This window comes from Phaethon lepturus, unplaced genomic scaffold (genome assembly GCF_000687285.1).
Source record: "Phaethon lepturus isolate BGI_N335 unplaced genomic scaffold, ASM68728v1 scaffold26669, whole genome shotgun sequence".
In the NCBI taxonomy this organism is placed as follows: domain Eukaryota; kingdom Metazoa; phylum Chordata; class Aves; order Phaethontiformes; family Phaethontidae; genus Phaethon; species Phaethon lepturus.
The window spans coordinates 1,745-17,283 of NW_010566008.1; the positions used below are offsets into that span (position 1 = coordinate 1,745).

The 15,539-nt window shown below is 48.0% G+C and overlaps 2 protein-coding genes across 2 annotated transcripts in view; both read left to right on the plus strand.

Moving 5' to 3' along the window:
* The first annotated feature begins 6,066 nt into the window (after nucleotides 1-6,066).
* Nucleotides 6,067-10,547, plus strand: LOC104627227 (keratin, type II cytoskeletal 5-like). The gene is made up of 9 exons (XM_010295357.1): nucleotides 6,067-6,570; nucleotides 7,593-7,807; nucleotides 8,350-8,410; nucleotides 8,607-8,702; nucleotides 8,953-9,117; nucleotides 9,336-9,461; nucleotides 9,709-9,929; nucleotides 10,208-10,239; nucleotides 10,348-10,547. Exons 1-9 carry the CDS (start codon nucleotides 6,067-6,069, stop codon nucleotides 10,545-10,547), a joined length of 1,620 nt encoding a protein of 539 aa, XP_010293659.1.
* A 3,884-nt stretch (nucleotides 10,548-14,431) lies between these two features.
* Nucleotides 14,432-15,539, plus strand: part of LOC104627228 (keratin, type II cytoskeletal 5-like) — a 4,160-nt gene continuing 3,052 nt past the window's right edge. The window contains exon 1 of the mRNA XM_010295358.1: nucleotides 14,432-14,926. Within this exon, the coding sequence (XP_010293660.1) occupies nucleotides 14,432-14,926 (495 nt within the window). The remainder of the gene's footprint in view (nucleotides 14,927-15,539) is intronic.

The following is a 15,539-nucleotide window of genomic DNA, read 5'->3' on the forward strand; positions in this document are numbered from 1 at the left end:
ATCCAGCCCCAGCTGGAGCGTGAACCAAGGGTGAGGCAAGGGGCCAAGGGCAGGTGGGGAGCAGATGAGGAAGGGCTCGCAGCCCACTGGGGATGCCGGTCCCAGAAGGAGACTGGTCAGTGTCCACCAACCCACACCTCATCTCCTGCAAACTCCAGCTGGCAGGACCCCAGGGAGCGAGAGGAGAGGGGGGCGTCAGCCACGTCTGCACCTCACGCACGGCGTGCCCCAACGCTCACCCGGGGAAATACCTCCGACCTCCTGAGCCAACGGCACCCTGCGCAGCCGTCGTGCGGCGCAGAGGCGCGCGAGCAGCGGACGATCCAGCATGGTGTCTCCAGCAGGTGGGGGCCCAGAGCCAGAGAAGGGCACGGTGCCGCCCTGCAAGGGCGCGAAGCCCTGACGGTGCTACGGTGGGGCCGGGGTGGGGGTCCCCTCCAGCGCATGGGAAGGGGCAAGGAAACGATGGCTTGGGAAAGCCGGGGCAGCCCCTTTGCACCAGAGCAGGTTTGGTGAAGGGTGAATGGGTTGAGCTTCATTCATTTAACAGTTTGCGTCAGTTTTCAAGCATCTGACCATGTTTCTTAGACTGTTTTAAGGAAATAGAGTGAAGCTTGCAAAGCAGAGGCATTTGTAACAGGCAAGGCATCCCAGCTGGGCTATTGTTGCTAAACTACATTTTGGGTTTTTTTTGGGTTTTTTGTTTTTTTTTTTTTTTTTTTATTGAAAATGTCAAATATAAGTTTGTGGGTTTTTTTTAACAGAATCGTACACAACGCGTTGCTGTGTCGTCAGCTGCATCAACACGTGGGCCACCACCAACACCGAACCCCCCACGAAACTTGTTTGTGAGCCACGCTGCCAAGGCCTCACCCATCCCCGCAGTACCTGGGCATCTCTGCAGCCTCTCTCAGTCTGGTGCCACCGGCTGCTGTTGGCTCTTTCTCCTGCGGTCTGAGGATGAGGATGCTACTGAGGCATAAAGAGCACTGAGCAGCTATCGGTCTCCCTTCTGTTTCCACGGCAAGTGCCCACCCTGGCACCTCTTCTCTGAGAAAGCAGACAGCAGATGCAAAAAGACATCTTCCGGTTACCTTCTTCCAATTTGCAGGGACCTGGAAAACTCACATACTTAAGTCAAACTTGGCAAGTAATTTTAGCTGGCAACTTAAACATTAGGTGAAATCTTTTTTCAAAACCAACATTTAATTTCAGCGTTCCCTATGGGAATGATCCTGTCTCTGGAGTGTTGAAACATCTCCCTTTAACATTTCCCAAATGAACTTTGCAACTTTTTGACTCAAAAGCAGAATTTTCATCAAAGAAAATTATTTTGTTTTAATTTGCAAATGGTTTACACAGCCTGCAAATTAAGTAAGACACAAAACGGCTGCAGGGAAGGTAACACAGGACACAGCAAAACCAGCAGCGGAACAATATTCCCAGCTACCATCCGTGAGGCGCGTTCAGTGCGAGCATTGCTATTTAAACAGGGCAGCAACATCCCGCTGCTCAGAGCGGCTGGAGATCGGAGTCGGGCCGCACACGATGGCAAGCTCTGCAGGGCAGCAGCCGTGGCCTCCGGGCTCACGTGTAGTGCCATATAGCACTGCGCGGCGAATAAACACGAGGCTCCGTAAAATCGGTGCGCCGTGACTGGGTACGCTTTCCAGGACACACGGATCATTCCTTGTTTATCTCACCGTCTCTGAGAGCAGCGTTGTGCGGATCCAGTTTGTTTTAACAGGGAGAAATTAACCCTCACACAAGCGCTACGGCTCTTTGCAAGGGAACTCGAACCAGGAGCAGGACCTGGCGCAGGCTGGAGCTGAGGGACGTGCCACATGCAGGCACGGAGCTGATCTGAAATAATGGGACTTCCCAGCAACCCCGCTTCCAGGGCTCGGTTTTCTTTATCGTGAGAAAAGACCTACCCTGGGGCCGTGAGAAAGGACGAGATGCTACAATACTGCTGCGATAACCTCCAGCGTTGAAAGATCTTGCTTTCCACGTGGAGCTTGGTGGAGATCGCAGCCCCAGCAGCCCTAGTCGGGGATTAAAGATAGGCTCAGAGAGCATTACAACACAATTTGGGATGTCTACGTTTCTTCGGGTACCACCTTGTAAGCACCAGCGCTGCACGCAGCACGGGATAAAGGAGGTATCAGTTAATACCACCCACGGTCAGAGGCTCTTTCAAGATGCAACAAGCCACAGGGGGAAATGAGACCTCTGCGCTCTGTATTAAGCATCTGGCAATAACAGAAATAACGAAGGCAAAGTTATTCCAAAACCCTGGGCTGCAAATGTGTCTCTGTGCTAGCCCAGAAAACAATTATCTGGAGAAAGCAGGTCACACCTACACTTCAAAGTCATCTAGTAGTTACAGCTGACTGGCCTCCAGATACTGCTGGGAACAGGCTCAAAGGACTGCAACACCCATCACAGGGCAACACCTATGGGAAAACTTCTGAGGAGTTCATCCTAATTCATCCCTTCGGGAAATGAGATTCATGGACACTCGCCGCCCGCTCAGGAGGTCTCCCAGAGGCCCCTGTCCCCGCAGCACAGGGATGCTGTGAGTTGCGTGGTCCCCCATGGAAAAAGCTCAGGGTGACCAGCAGGACTTCATTAACTTGGGATGAAATAGTAAATTATGGTCAAAATGAGTAGGGTTTGAATTTAGGTTAGCAGCCCAAGTTTAACCCAAAGGCTTTAATTTAAGCAATTAACCTAAATTACAGCCTTGACTTTACTGATAATTAAACTGAGATTAGGTAGCACAGGTGAACCAACCCAAGTTAGTAAGCCACGCTCTTGTTTTACAAATATATGTATTTTTGCAAACAAAACACACAGGGGCACTTCTAAAAAATTCAGCCTTGTCTGAGAAAGGGCAGCCATCATCAGGCGAAGGCTTCCGAGGTGGATGCTGGAGAGAAGCAGTGGTGCAGAGAGATGGAGGTGATGAAAAGCTGTTGGAAGAATCCCCTGTTCACTGGCTGTGTACACAGAAGATGGTTCAAATTTCTCACTTAAAGGGGCTGGAGTTGCCTTCGTTGCCCTGGCAGAGTCAGAACTCACTTTCCTAATCTCAAAGGACAGTTACTACTTTGATATCAGCATGATGCCAGAAGCAAACTCAGCCAAGACTTTACTCCCAGGTTTACAGCATGGTGTAAAGGGATCTCCTGCCTCTTGCACCCACTGCTGCCTGCCCCCTCTGCTCAGCCTGGTAGGAAGAAATGAGGAGGGGAAGGGAAGAAAAAGGCTTTGGAGCCCGCTCAACCTTGCAGATGGCCTCTGCCACGTCAGGGCGGGGGTCTCACCCGGCGGGACCTGCCCAAACGCAGCTCCCTTTGTTTGATGAGGAGGAGGGAAAACTACAGAGCAGCTTGAGTGAGCACAAGTATTATCCTCTGGTGGAGGAGGAGAAGTCCGTATCAGAGCGAGCTATCTGCATCAGAGCAGCAAATTCATTACATGCCTGGAGCTGCAGGGTGCATGGGAGACACTCCCCCAGGAGCTACCTGGAAACCCTGGTGTTTCATCAACAGAGCAGGGTGGGGGCCCCCCTTGCCATCACCCCATACCCCAAACCTGTAGCTACAGCTCCTTGTGCTCACAGTTCTGCCTTTTCTAATTACCTCTGAAATTCCTTCCAGATGAGTGACAACCGCATCACCTCCACCCTAGTGCAAATGTGAAATGGAAAGAAATTAATTTCTTTTTACCTGGTTGGAGGAGCTGTATTATTACCATTATTAACAATGGACTCCAACGCAGTTGGCGTATTCTTTAGCCAAAAAAGACAAGTTTCATATGTAAAAGGAGCCTGAGGGGAAAAAGGAAAGTACTGACGCATCACGCTGTTAGTAACCAAGGGTGGGTTTCATCCTGGCTAACTCTGCACGCCCTGAGACAGCCATCTGGTCTACCCAGGTAGTGTTGGTGAAGGTGAAAAGCCATCTCCAGGGGCCTCTCTGTCCATCTGCCACAGGATGGGAGAATCTGCCGTTTGCTGGTGAGCTCCACTGACTACGCGAGAATACAGAAAAGCTTTCAGATAGTCAAAGTTACGTGAGATGGATAGCGCCCGAGAGAGCAATTCCCAAAGGAGCCACAGGCACTTAAGAAGGCTGGCAATTTACATCTGCCTTTGGTTCCCCCCCAACACAGCGTGCTTGATCCTTATAGGTGCAATTCCCAGATTGCAAGAGATTCAACCTCATGCATTCAAGTCATGGCATCTGTCAACTGGTGGGCAAAACCCTGAGGCTGATCAATAATCCCCTGCCTTTTGGATGCAGATCTGTTGGTTGCAATCCATTTACTTCCAGCTGCCATGGGTGCAAATGTGCAGACCGTCAGACTCAATGAGACAGCCCCATCAGGCAGAAATTGCAGGATTAAGCCGTTCCTTAACAATAAAAGCTCAGTCTAGTAATAAACACAAAAATAAATTAATAATTGCAATTTAGTCCCCCTTCCTTAAAAAACTCGATTGCAAAGGCGATCCATCTGAAATAAAGCAGTTGGGGAAACAGCAGGCACACAAAGTATTTCTGGGAGTTTGCTTTACCCAGCTACCTTGCAAGACAGGGGCAGATCGAAGCAAAACACCCCTCCACCGTGGTGATTCCTCAATATTACGTTATTCCTGTACTGCAGCCAGCAGCTGCTCAGACTCGCAGACAGCACGAGAGGAAGCTGTTCGGGGGGGATGTGTTTGCAAGTTCACTCTCTTGTATAAATTATGTATGAATCATCTTTTCCTGAATGACCCGAAACACAATGAGGGCCAGAAACACTTGCCATACCTCAAAATGAACTATTTTCCACATTTTTCTATTTGACTTGTTACTCAAACTGCCTGCAATGCTAAATGCAAAGCAAAGGGAGGAAAGGAAAGATCCGGGATGTCTTACTGTGTCCAGATTGCTGTGGATCTGGGCAGAGGGAATCCTGTAGAGCGCTTTCCTAGTGGATTCAAGCAGGCAGAATCACACTTTCAGATGTGCAGTGCTGAAAGAGCTGACTAAATCGTTGGGAAACTATGTTGTGTTTATAAACTGTGAGTTGGGAACAGCCCCGGAGCACTCTATTTCCATAGAGCCAGTGGATTCAAAGCAGTTCCCATTCCCACAATCTTTCCTCCCCCCACCCCTTTTTTGTTTGTTTGTTTGTTTGTTTCCATCCTGCTAAAATACAGAAGTGCAACTCTTGAAAGAGTTAATGGTTGAAATGGCCCAACTATTTCTGATAGAGCTCAATTGCAGCTGTCAAAATCCACATAAGAACGAAAGACCTTGTCAAAACATTTGATTTTCATTCCTGTATTTTTTTTAGTGACAGAAGAATAAGTCTGCAGAAGCAGGGTTTTCAGAAGAGATCAGCTCAGCTGAGCCTCTGTAGGAATTGAAGCAAAACTATTTCTGCAGATATATCGTGGCGAGACATTGAGGGGAGCATGCAGCACATATCACAAAAACCCAGGACAGAACAATTTACTGCAGGGCTTGCTGTAAAACACTGCTCTGCCCGATACAGACCCCTTCCCTGAAACACAGGGGACGGTAACTTTTCAAAAGTGAACAGAAAAAGGGTGAACGCAATCCTGAGGGATGAAGTTTTCAGATGAGAGAGGTGTTGAGTGACAAGCATTTTGAACGGTGTTTTCCTCCCTGTGCCCAACGTGACTCATCGCAACTTTCAAACGCTTTGATATGGCGAAGAGTCTGGCTGCCTACAAAGACGGCAGAAGGCGACAGTTATTCCCAAACAATACCACTGTTGCTCAGAACCTGGCTATATTATTTCAGAAGGGCGTGTGTGCGGAGTGAGTTCACTCTCCAGAATGCTGTTGGACATGCCAAGCCTAATTAATCAGAAAGATGATCCACCTCATCAAACCCATCCCAGTCTCATAAATGCATAAAAGGGCTCTCCTGAGCCCGTGGAGAGCACAGGTTCACCTTTCTCCTTTCCCTCCCACTCCTTGCTCCAGGCCAGCACCTTTGCTCCTTTATTCTTGCTGTAGCATCCATCCCAATCCGAAAGCCAGCGATGTCTCGCCAGTCCACTGTGAGGATTCAGAGGGGAAGAAGTGGCTTCAGCGCTGCTTCGGCCATCGTCCCAAACACCTGCCGCACCAGCTTCAGTTCACGCTCTGTCACCCGGGTTGGAAGCTGCAATGCTGGCAGCGGGTTTGCTAGGGTTGGTGGTGGCTTTGGAAGCAAAAGCCTCTACAATGTTGGTGGATGCAAGAGGATCTCTGTGGCTGGAAGGGGTGGTAGCTTCTATGGATCTGCAGGCTTTGGTGGTGGCGCTGGTAGTGTGTACGGTGGTGGCTTTGGCATGCCAGCTAACCTTGGCTATGGATATGGTGCATTTGGTGGTGGCATGGGTGGCCCTGGATTCCCAGCTGGGGGCATCCATGAAGTCTCAGTCAACCAGAGCCTTCTGAAACCTCTCAACCTGGAGATTGACCCCAGCATCCAAAGGATCCGAAAGGAAGAGAAGGAACAAATCAAAACCCTCAACAACAAATTTGCCTCCTTCATTGACAAGGTGAGATATAAGCTTTCCTAAATATGTTGTCCTGATTTTTTTTGATGGGGGCTCTTTTCTTAGCTGCTTTATGAGCACATAAGCAGATCAAGAAGGAACAGAAGGGAGGAATGAGAGTGGAAGATGCCCAGTCCCCCGGAAACTCCAGGGAATGGTACCTGCTACATAGTGGCTGCTATGAATTAATCACCCAATATTCAAGGTCCTCCTCATTTGCTTCTTGACATCTCATAGGCAGTGGAGAAAGAAAGCGCTAGGAGACAACCCCATCCTTCTGGAGATATTGGGCTCTCTCCCTTGAGCATGATAGGAGCCTTGATAACTGTTTTAGATGGTTAAAGTGAGATGCAAGCAACCTGTCTAAAATGACCAAGAAAGAATCACATGAATTGGCACTAGGGAGAATTAAGCTTCTCATTACTTGAATTTTCCTCAAAGGCATTTAAAGCTATCACTGCAACAGTACCAGCATGTTTGGACTGTTAGTTCAAAATAGCAAAATCTGATCCGACACTGTCTGTCCGCTTCATTTCCTCGTTAATTGTGTTAGATGTACAAGAGCATCTGCTTGATTTCTGTTCTGGTTGAGCGGGTCCTCTTTGGTTTCAGGGAAAACGCTACATTATTTTGGAGATTTTGTGGGGTGGGGGAGCTATAGGAGAAATGGCACTTTGCTGTTGTTTTCTTAGTAAGAGTGCTAAGCCCATTTTTCTCTCATCTGATTTTTGCACGCACTCTTTACACAAAATGCATGCACCTTATCTTGATTTAGCAAAGCAATGAAGGGGAAGCATGGTGCAAGAAAATCAGCAATCATTCCAGAGTTTGTTTTCAATACTGAGCTGGGTCCCAGCAGTCAAATAGCGAAGTCCTTCCTCTACCAGAAGAGAATTTGGCTATGAAAACCAGCTGGAAAGGTGGTACTTCACCACCTCAGCTAGGACTGAGATCCCCCATTTGCAAGGGAAGCTCTCCAGAATCTCTGTTATTTCCAAACATCTTCAGGATATTTCTGCTTGCAGGTCCGATTCCTTGAGCAACAAAATAAAGTGCTGGAAACCAAATGGAGCCTGCTTCAGGAGCAGGGAATGAAAACAGTTAGGAACAACCTGGAGCCACTTTTTGAGACTTATATCAACAACCTCAGGATGCAGCTGAACAGTTTGCTGAGCGACAAGGGAAGGCTGGAAGGAGAACTCGTCAACACACAGTACCTCGTTGAGGATTTCAAGAAGAAGTAAGTCTATGGAGCTAGTGGTCTACTTACCTAGGTTGGTGCAGCCTTTCCCCATTCGACATCCTTAAGCCACCTGGGGGATCCAGGAGAGTCGGGGACACAGAAATTCCCGACAGTGAAGGCTGTGACGTTTTCTCAAGATAAACGGTAACAGAGTAACAGATCCAAATACACCAACATTTAGGGACTAATTTAGAATATGATGAAAGACTTATTAACTAAATTACCTACTGAGAAAAAAAAATTACACAGTAGGTCTGAGGGTTTCAGGACAGCATGCTTAATTTGCTTAAGACAGGCAGAAGGAGTATGACTAAAGGCCAGAAATAGGAAAAAAAGAATAGATTCTTTAAAATTTTTTTGATGTACTTGTTTTAACTAGTTTAGCCTAGGAACATGCTCATGGTCTCTTATTCAGATGCTCTATAGGAGAAAAGAACATTGTATGCAAAACGCTCTTAAGGAAGTTCGTTCCAGCAAACTAAAATCACCTCCGTCTGTTACTTGCCTAAACAAATGCTCCTTCTGCCTCCCTCCATTAGGTATGAAGATGAAATCAACAGGCGTACAGTTGCAGAGAATGAATTTGTGACACTCAAGAAGGTGAGAGCAAATTACAGAATACCACCTGATGACTATTTGTAGAGCTCTAATCACCTATTCATTCATAAATCCATCCATTCACGTTCCAAAAGCTTTTCTTACGCTTTCTTCCCTGGACAGCTACTGCGGAGATATACATGTTCCTGACTTGCTAATAAGAGTTTAAAACACATTACCTAAATCTCTCGTCCTCCAGGATGTAGATGCTGCCTATATGAACAAGGTGGAACTACAAGCCAAGGTAGATGCGCTGACTGAAGAAATTAATTTCCTGAGAGCCCTCTACGAAGCAGTGAGTACAACCACCTCCCGAGACATTTCAACCCTCAGTTGAGAGTCTCTCTCCCTCCTTTCCTCTGAAAGCCTGTAATTTCTTCCCCCAGGAGATGCTAAATCCTTTACCTCTTTAGAGTTATACCAACCGTCTTAGCTGTTTAGATAACAATCTGCAGCCTCTCCCAGGTCTGCACGCTCATCTGAAAGGATGAATTCACTTGATTCTCAAGTGAATTAGCTCGCTTAATCCCCTGTGCACTTTGCAGGAGCTGTCTCAGATGCAGACACAGATCTCCGACACCTCTGTCGTTCTCACCATGGACAACAACCGAAACCTGGACCTGGACAGCATCATCTCGGAGGTCAAAGCGCAGTACGAGGACATTGCTAACAGAAGCCGGGCTGAAGCTGAGTCCTGGTACCAAACCAAGGTGAAGAAACCGGGGGTTTCCGTGCTGTTATCTTCGTGTCTTGTCTTGAACAGATAAAGACCGACTCTTCCAAGAAAACCTTCTCAAATATCGCAACTTGCACAGCAGCACTCCAGCTGCTAGTCTAGGCTCGAGGAGAGACCTTTGCTTTCAGGCATCTGGGTTACTCCAAAACCGATGGATTTTACCTTGGGTGATTGTTCCTCTCTCTGTGACAGTACGAAGAGCTGCAGGCTACAGCAGGCAGGCACGGGGATGACCTCCGTAACACCAAGCAGGAGATCTCCGAGCTCAACCGCCACGTCCAGCGGCTGCGGTCTGAAATCGACAGCGTGAAGAAACAGGTAAAGGGCAGCAAACCCCACACTTTTAACCTCTTTACCCCTTGACTTGCAAGGGAGAGGAAGGAAAACGTCAGAGGCAACCTAGGCAAGTTCTGCTCAGTTTGATCCTTTTTTTCTCAAAAAAAAAGAACTGTCGCTAAAAATGGTTAAGCTGATGGTGCTGGAATAAGACCATGTGATTTCTGGGTAGATAAAGAACAAGTCTAGGTCTTGTATGGGGAATTTGACAGGGTATTCCATTCTGTAGTGTGCAAATCTGAAGGCAGCCATCGCGGACGCTGAGGAACGTGGGGAGCTGGCCCTCAAAGATGCCAAAGCCAAACTGGCTGAGCTGGAGGATGCTCTGCAACAGGCCAAGGCAGACCTGGCCCGGCAGCTCCGCGAGTACCAGGAGCTCATGAACGTCAAGCTGGCCCTGGACATCGAGATTGCGACCTACAGGAAGCTGCTGGAGGGAGAGGAGTGCAGGTGGGTGGGAAATACAACCCTCCTAGTCCTGGTGTCGGAGGAGGAAAGCAATGTGTGCGCTGGAGGTGCTCAGCATTTCTGAAATGCTAAACTGGGCATTAGGGGATGGGGAGGGGGGAAGATTGTCCTAGCTAATGGAAATACCATTGTGGGAAGCATCCCCAAATTATGCCAATTTTCTTTTTCTCCCCAAAGGTCTCTAAGAAATATACCCTATTTTTCCCCCCACTATCAGCAGACTTCTTATCCTCTTACCTTGTTATTCTGTCCCCTAACAGGCTGGCTGGAGACGGCGTTCCAGTGAATATCTGTAAGTCTCTAAAATATATGAGATTACCTTATTTAAGTATTAGTGTGTCTCTGCACCAAGAAACCAATGCCCAGAGAAGTTGAAAGCTTTTCCTTCTCTTTCTTGCAGCTGTGACCAGAACAACTGTGGGAACGGGATACGGAGGAGCAAGCAACCTCAGCATGGGAGGGGGAATCTGCAATATGGGAAACAGCTTCAGCTGTGGAAGCGGTCCCGGGATTAGCAGCAGCACCACCCTCGGAGGCGGCAGCAGCTCCAGCGTGAAGTTTGTCTCAACCTCCTCCACCAGAAGAAGTTACAGAAGCTAAAAGTTTCCTTTCAGACGCCTTCACTCGCCAGAAAACACCTTAACGCTGGTCCTTTACTAAAGCATAGTTGGGGTCAAAGGAATGAGGGCCACCTAAACTCTATGTCTTGTCACACAGGAGCCTCACTTTAGGAACTCTCTCTCAGCTGTGTTGTCTAGCATGTGTTGTGTAGGGCTCTGCCATTGAACACGAGTCCAACTGTTTTAAATTTGCAACTTGCTTGTTACAGCTCAGCATTTTTTTGGCCGGATTTTGTATATAAAATGTGTCCCATGACTGTTTGTCTCTCTTCACTTTCTGGTGTTTGTCTAATAAAAATGCATATGTAATTTATTCTATTGTGTGGACCTTTTAATTAAAGACATGGAACAGTAAATGCAAATGCAGATAACAAGCACTTTTCTAGGGCCCTGCCCAGTTAAAGGAGCAGATTTTTGCTCCTCATCACATTTCCTGGATCTCTCCATTAGCAGCACAGCGGAGCACCAAAGGGAGATTTGCCGTTCATTTCAATGTTCTCCCCACCGTGCGAGTAAAACACCTGGAAGCTAAACACAGGGCACGCCAAGGCAGGAGTCGGGCACGGGGGAAAAGGTCTAAGATTCATTTACTGTGCAGCTTCCAGCCAATACAACATCCAACAGCCTGGCTCCCAGGGGGTACAAAGGGCAGTGCCAAGTGTGTGATGTACCCGCATAAACTTATAACAATAGGGAACTAATTACCAGGGGAGTCAGAGCAACCACCCGACTTGTTCAGGTATATCAGTCCATCTCAAAACCCCGCTTACTGTGAGCTGTCTCACCTAAGCGTTAGGTGCCAGCAGTGCAAACATGAGCGGGTTGAAAGCACTCCCCTTCTATTCAGAGCACTGGCCACGCTCTTTGAGGTGTTTATCTTGGGTCATATGTTTCCCCATCCTTTGACTACACGTAGGTGGAGGATCTGGTCCATATGCATTCAAAGTACTACAATGGACTAAGTGTTGCACATCCAATAGCTATAAAAAATATCCAAGAATGGGATACCTGTTGGAAAGTGAAAGTCTTCAAGATCCAGTGTTCCTTCACATTCTTAGAATACATTGGAGACATGATCTTGTTTTGAGAAGGTGGAGAAAAACCAGAGGAGTTGTAGCAATTTTAGACTAATCGGGAGAAATTAATTGAGAAGTAAAAGCAGAGCATCATCTGGCTGAAAGCTAGAGAGTAACAGATCTCATTGCTGAAAGATGAGCTGAACAAACAGATGTGATTAGAAAAAGTCCCCACCCTCGCCCCATGTATTTCAGTAAGTTCAAGGACCGGGTAGAGAAGCACTCAGGAAAATACTCAGAGAGATGGGCAAATAGTGGGTAACTGGCAGTCCCTGAATGACAGACTGTATTCAGATTTTCCTTTGAGACCAGCAGTTTCCTAAAATTTTCTAGGATGCTCTGAACTCTGCATGTTCCTCTCTCTATCCCTCAGGAAATCTCCTTCCCAAAACCTTGCAGGCTTGGTTATGGGTCTGCTGCAGCTCTCTACTCCTGCTCCACCACCTCTCCCTGCTAAATACTCACAGCGGCTTCCTGGGAAGGAGCAATATCCTCACTCTGAACAGCAGCCTGGGCAAGGCTAAGTGATGGTCTTCCTCATCGCTGCCCAAACACACTCTCTAACCAAAGAGGATGTAACGTGTATAGCCAACAGGCACATCAGATGGATGCCGTCCATTGCATCAACGCCTGGGTCATGACACAGAGATTACAAAGCCCTTCATCTAGCATGGGAAAGGCTGAGGCCAGAATATTTGTTCTCCTAGGGCATCCCTTTTTAAGCAAGATACAAAAAAACACCCTGGTAAAGGTTCACATCTCTGGATGCACGACAAATGTACAGCTGTCCTTGTTCCAGAGCAAGGCTCTGGTCACCACGTACATAACCTTCTGCATCCGATCCTGTTGGACAAGTTAAAACAGAGGTAGTGATGACCTAGGGCTTATATTTCAGTGGGAGAGGACAGCCCTCGTTAATTCTAGCACAGCCCCGATTAAAACCTTAGTCATAATGAAATGAATGGTGCTTGCACTCAGGGGCTTGAATTTGCAATGTGTGGAGGGAACTGATTGCTAATTGCTACCCATAACGTTTTTACAGAGTTCTTTAGGACAGACGGCTGGTAGCTTAGTCACAGAAGCTACTCTCTCTTAAAAACTGCTGCTTGTTGTAACACACAGGAGCTGAAACACTCCCAGAACAGTTACTTTAGCTTCATTCCAGGGCGTGTAATGGAAACATTAGAAGAATAGAAAATAGAAAAGAAAAAAAAAAAAAAGCATGGCTGAAAGGCAAAAAGAGATGATGGGCATCTGCAAATCACCCTCCTAGGACCTTCCGGTCAAACTCACTTGCCCAGCCTCCACGTGTGAAATGGCAAGCACAAACGCGCACTTGAAAGGTGCTCCATACCCCGGTGCCTGCGCGTGTCTTTTTAACGGCTGGGCAAAGGTACGACTTCCCAGCAACGCTCTGCAGGTGGGCCGCTACCTCCTCTGAGGAGTAGGTGTTCAGCTTGGGCACGCGCATCCACAAGAGAGACATACCTCGGCAAACCCAAAGGGCTGCAGGGTCCGAAGGAAGCATGTCCATCCCTGGGCATCCAGACAAGACACTGGGAGTGACTTCTGAGCATCTTGCCTGCTCTAGCGTAAGCGCCCGTGCATACAGTGCTACCACACAGCGCGCACAGGGCGAGGCAAGACACCACGTGTCTGTCACCAGAGAACTGCACTATTTGCCTTTTCCTGGGTGCTATGAGGAATAAGAGTAAAGGGAGATGTCTGCGAACAATGTCGTAAGCCCCGATCCCGAGCACTGAATTTCCTTGTGAGTAAGAGGTATCAGAGGGGGAAGACAACAGATGTGGGGAGGGCAGGGAACAAGCTTCACACTGTGCAGAGACAAGGTCACCCCATGAGTCAGGAAACAGCCCAAAAATCTGTGAAGGTGAAGCCCTGAGAAATCGCCAACTCAGGTTTTGTGTCGTCACAGACAACGGTAACTCCCTCCCAGGTCATATTCTGATATTTCATCATTTGTTGTCAGTCTGAATCAGGATGAAACTTAGATGCTTTTCAGAGAAAGCAAGGTCTGAAAATACCATTCATAAAGTAACCTTCCGTGTCCTTCCCGCTCCCCAGCTGGTTTTTGATGGCTGATGGGCCAAGACTTCCACTAATGCCCCAGATCACCACCCTGGCTTTCCCTCCATCACCTCTTTCTCCCTTCTGTATCAGTTCTGGTTTAAATGAGTCTTCTTTGGGCATGAGAACGAGAGTCCAGAATTGCTGACAAGTCGGGGCCTGAGGTGCTGATGGTTTACTCAAAACCACAGCAGCAGGAAAACACAGACCCACAATAACAGATTTCTCAGACCTCGGACCACTGCACCGTGAAATAACGCGCCTTTACGCAACAGCAGGATTGATTCATCCACGAAAGAGAGATCAGTGAGCGCTTGCCCAATACGGGGAACCATCTACTGCAGAGGTGAAAGGAGGGAGTGGGAAAGGGATGGCTGCGAACAGGAGTTGAGCAGGCAGTGTTTGGTGTTTTCTCAGATATTTCGACAGCCAGATCATGACTGTCACAAAAAAATGCAACTCCTGCACTTTGTGAGTGCTTCATAGGTGCTTGCGCTCACGGTGAACTCACCATCCCCTTTGCTGCTGGGTGTGCCGAGCCCAGTTAATCAGTAAGATGAGCACCACCAGACCCATCCCCAACTAGTAAGTGTATAAAAGGGCCAGTCCCAGCCTGAGGGAGCACAACTTCACCTGCCTTCATCCACTTCCTTGCTGCTTTATTCTTTCTGCTGCTCTCACTCTGCTCACATCAGCTGCCATGTCTCGCCAGTGCGCTGCAAGGAGCCAGAGCAAAACTGGCTTCAGTGCTGCTTCTGCCTTCATCCCAAACGCCAGCAGCACCAGCTTCTGCTTACGTTCTGCCCCCCAAGGTGGAAGCTGCAGTACCGCCACTGCGTATGGCAGATTTGCTGGAGGTTTTGGAAGCAGGAGCCTCTACAGTCTTGGTGGATGCAAAAGGATCTCTGTAGCTGGAAGAGGTGGTGGCTTCTATGGACCTGCAGGTTTTGGTGCTGGGACTGGGATCTCTTGTGGTTTTGGTGGTGCAGTTGGTGGTACCTTCGGGTTTGGTGGTGGCATGGGTGGCCCTGGATTCCCTGCTATTCCAGCTGGAGGCATCCATGAAGTCTCAGTCAACCAGAGCCTTCTGAAACCTCTCAACCTGGAGATTGACCCCAGCATCCAAAGGATCCGAAAGGAAGAGAAGGAACAAATCAAAACCCTCAACAACAAATTTGCCTCCTTCATTGACAAGGTGAGATATAAGCTTTCCTAAATATGTTGTCCTGATTTTTTTTGATGGGCGCAGGATCTCTGTAGCTGGAAGAGGTGGTGGCTTCTATGGACCTGCAGGTTTTGGTGCTGGGACTGGGATCTCTTGTGGTTTTGGTGGTGCAGTTGGTGGTACCTTCGGGTTTGGTGGTGGCATGGGTGGCCCTGGATTCCCTGCTATTCCAGCTGGAGGCATCCATGAAGTCTCAGTCAACCAGAGCCTTCTGAAACCTCTCAACCTGGAGATTGACCCCAACATCCAGAGTATCCGTAAGGAGGAGAAGGATCAGATTCAAACCCTCAACAATAAATTTGCCTCCTTCATCGACAAGGTAAGACATGAGATTTCTTGGTTATGCTGTGTTGATTCTTCAGTGGAGAAGAACAAACAAGGGCAAATTATATATTTAACAGCAACTTTGCTGCTCTTGTACTGCCACTTCTAATATCATCAGCTTGGGAACAAAACCTGAAGGGTTCCAGCTTTGAGACCATTCATCCCTCACATTAATGCTTAATGCTGAGATGAGACCAGCCAGCAGGTGGGAAACTGTGATACAAGACGTAAGGAAGCAGAGTTTGCAAAGAGAGCAGGA

Coding starts and splice junctions, on each gene's coding strand:
- LOC104627227 (XM_010295357.1), top strand. CDS start 6,067: ATGTCTCGCCAGTCCACTGTGAGGATTCAGAGGGGAAGAAGTGGCTTC. Junction 8,703..8,952: donor TGAGAGCCCTCTACGAAGCA/GTGAGTACAACC, acceptor TGCACTTTGCAG/GAGCTGTCTCAGATGCAGAC. Junction 9,462..9,708: donor TCGACAGCGTGAAGAAACAG/GTAAAGGGCAGC, acceptor TCCATTCTGTAG/TGTGCAAATCTGAAGGCAGC.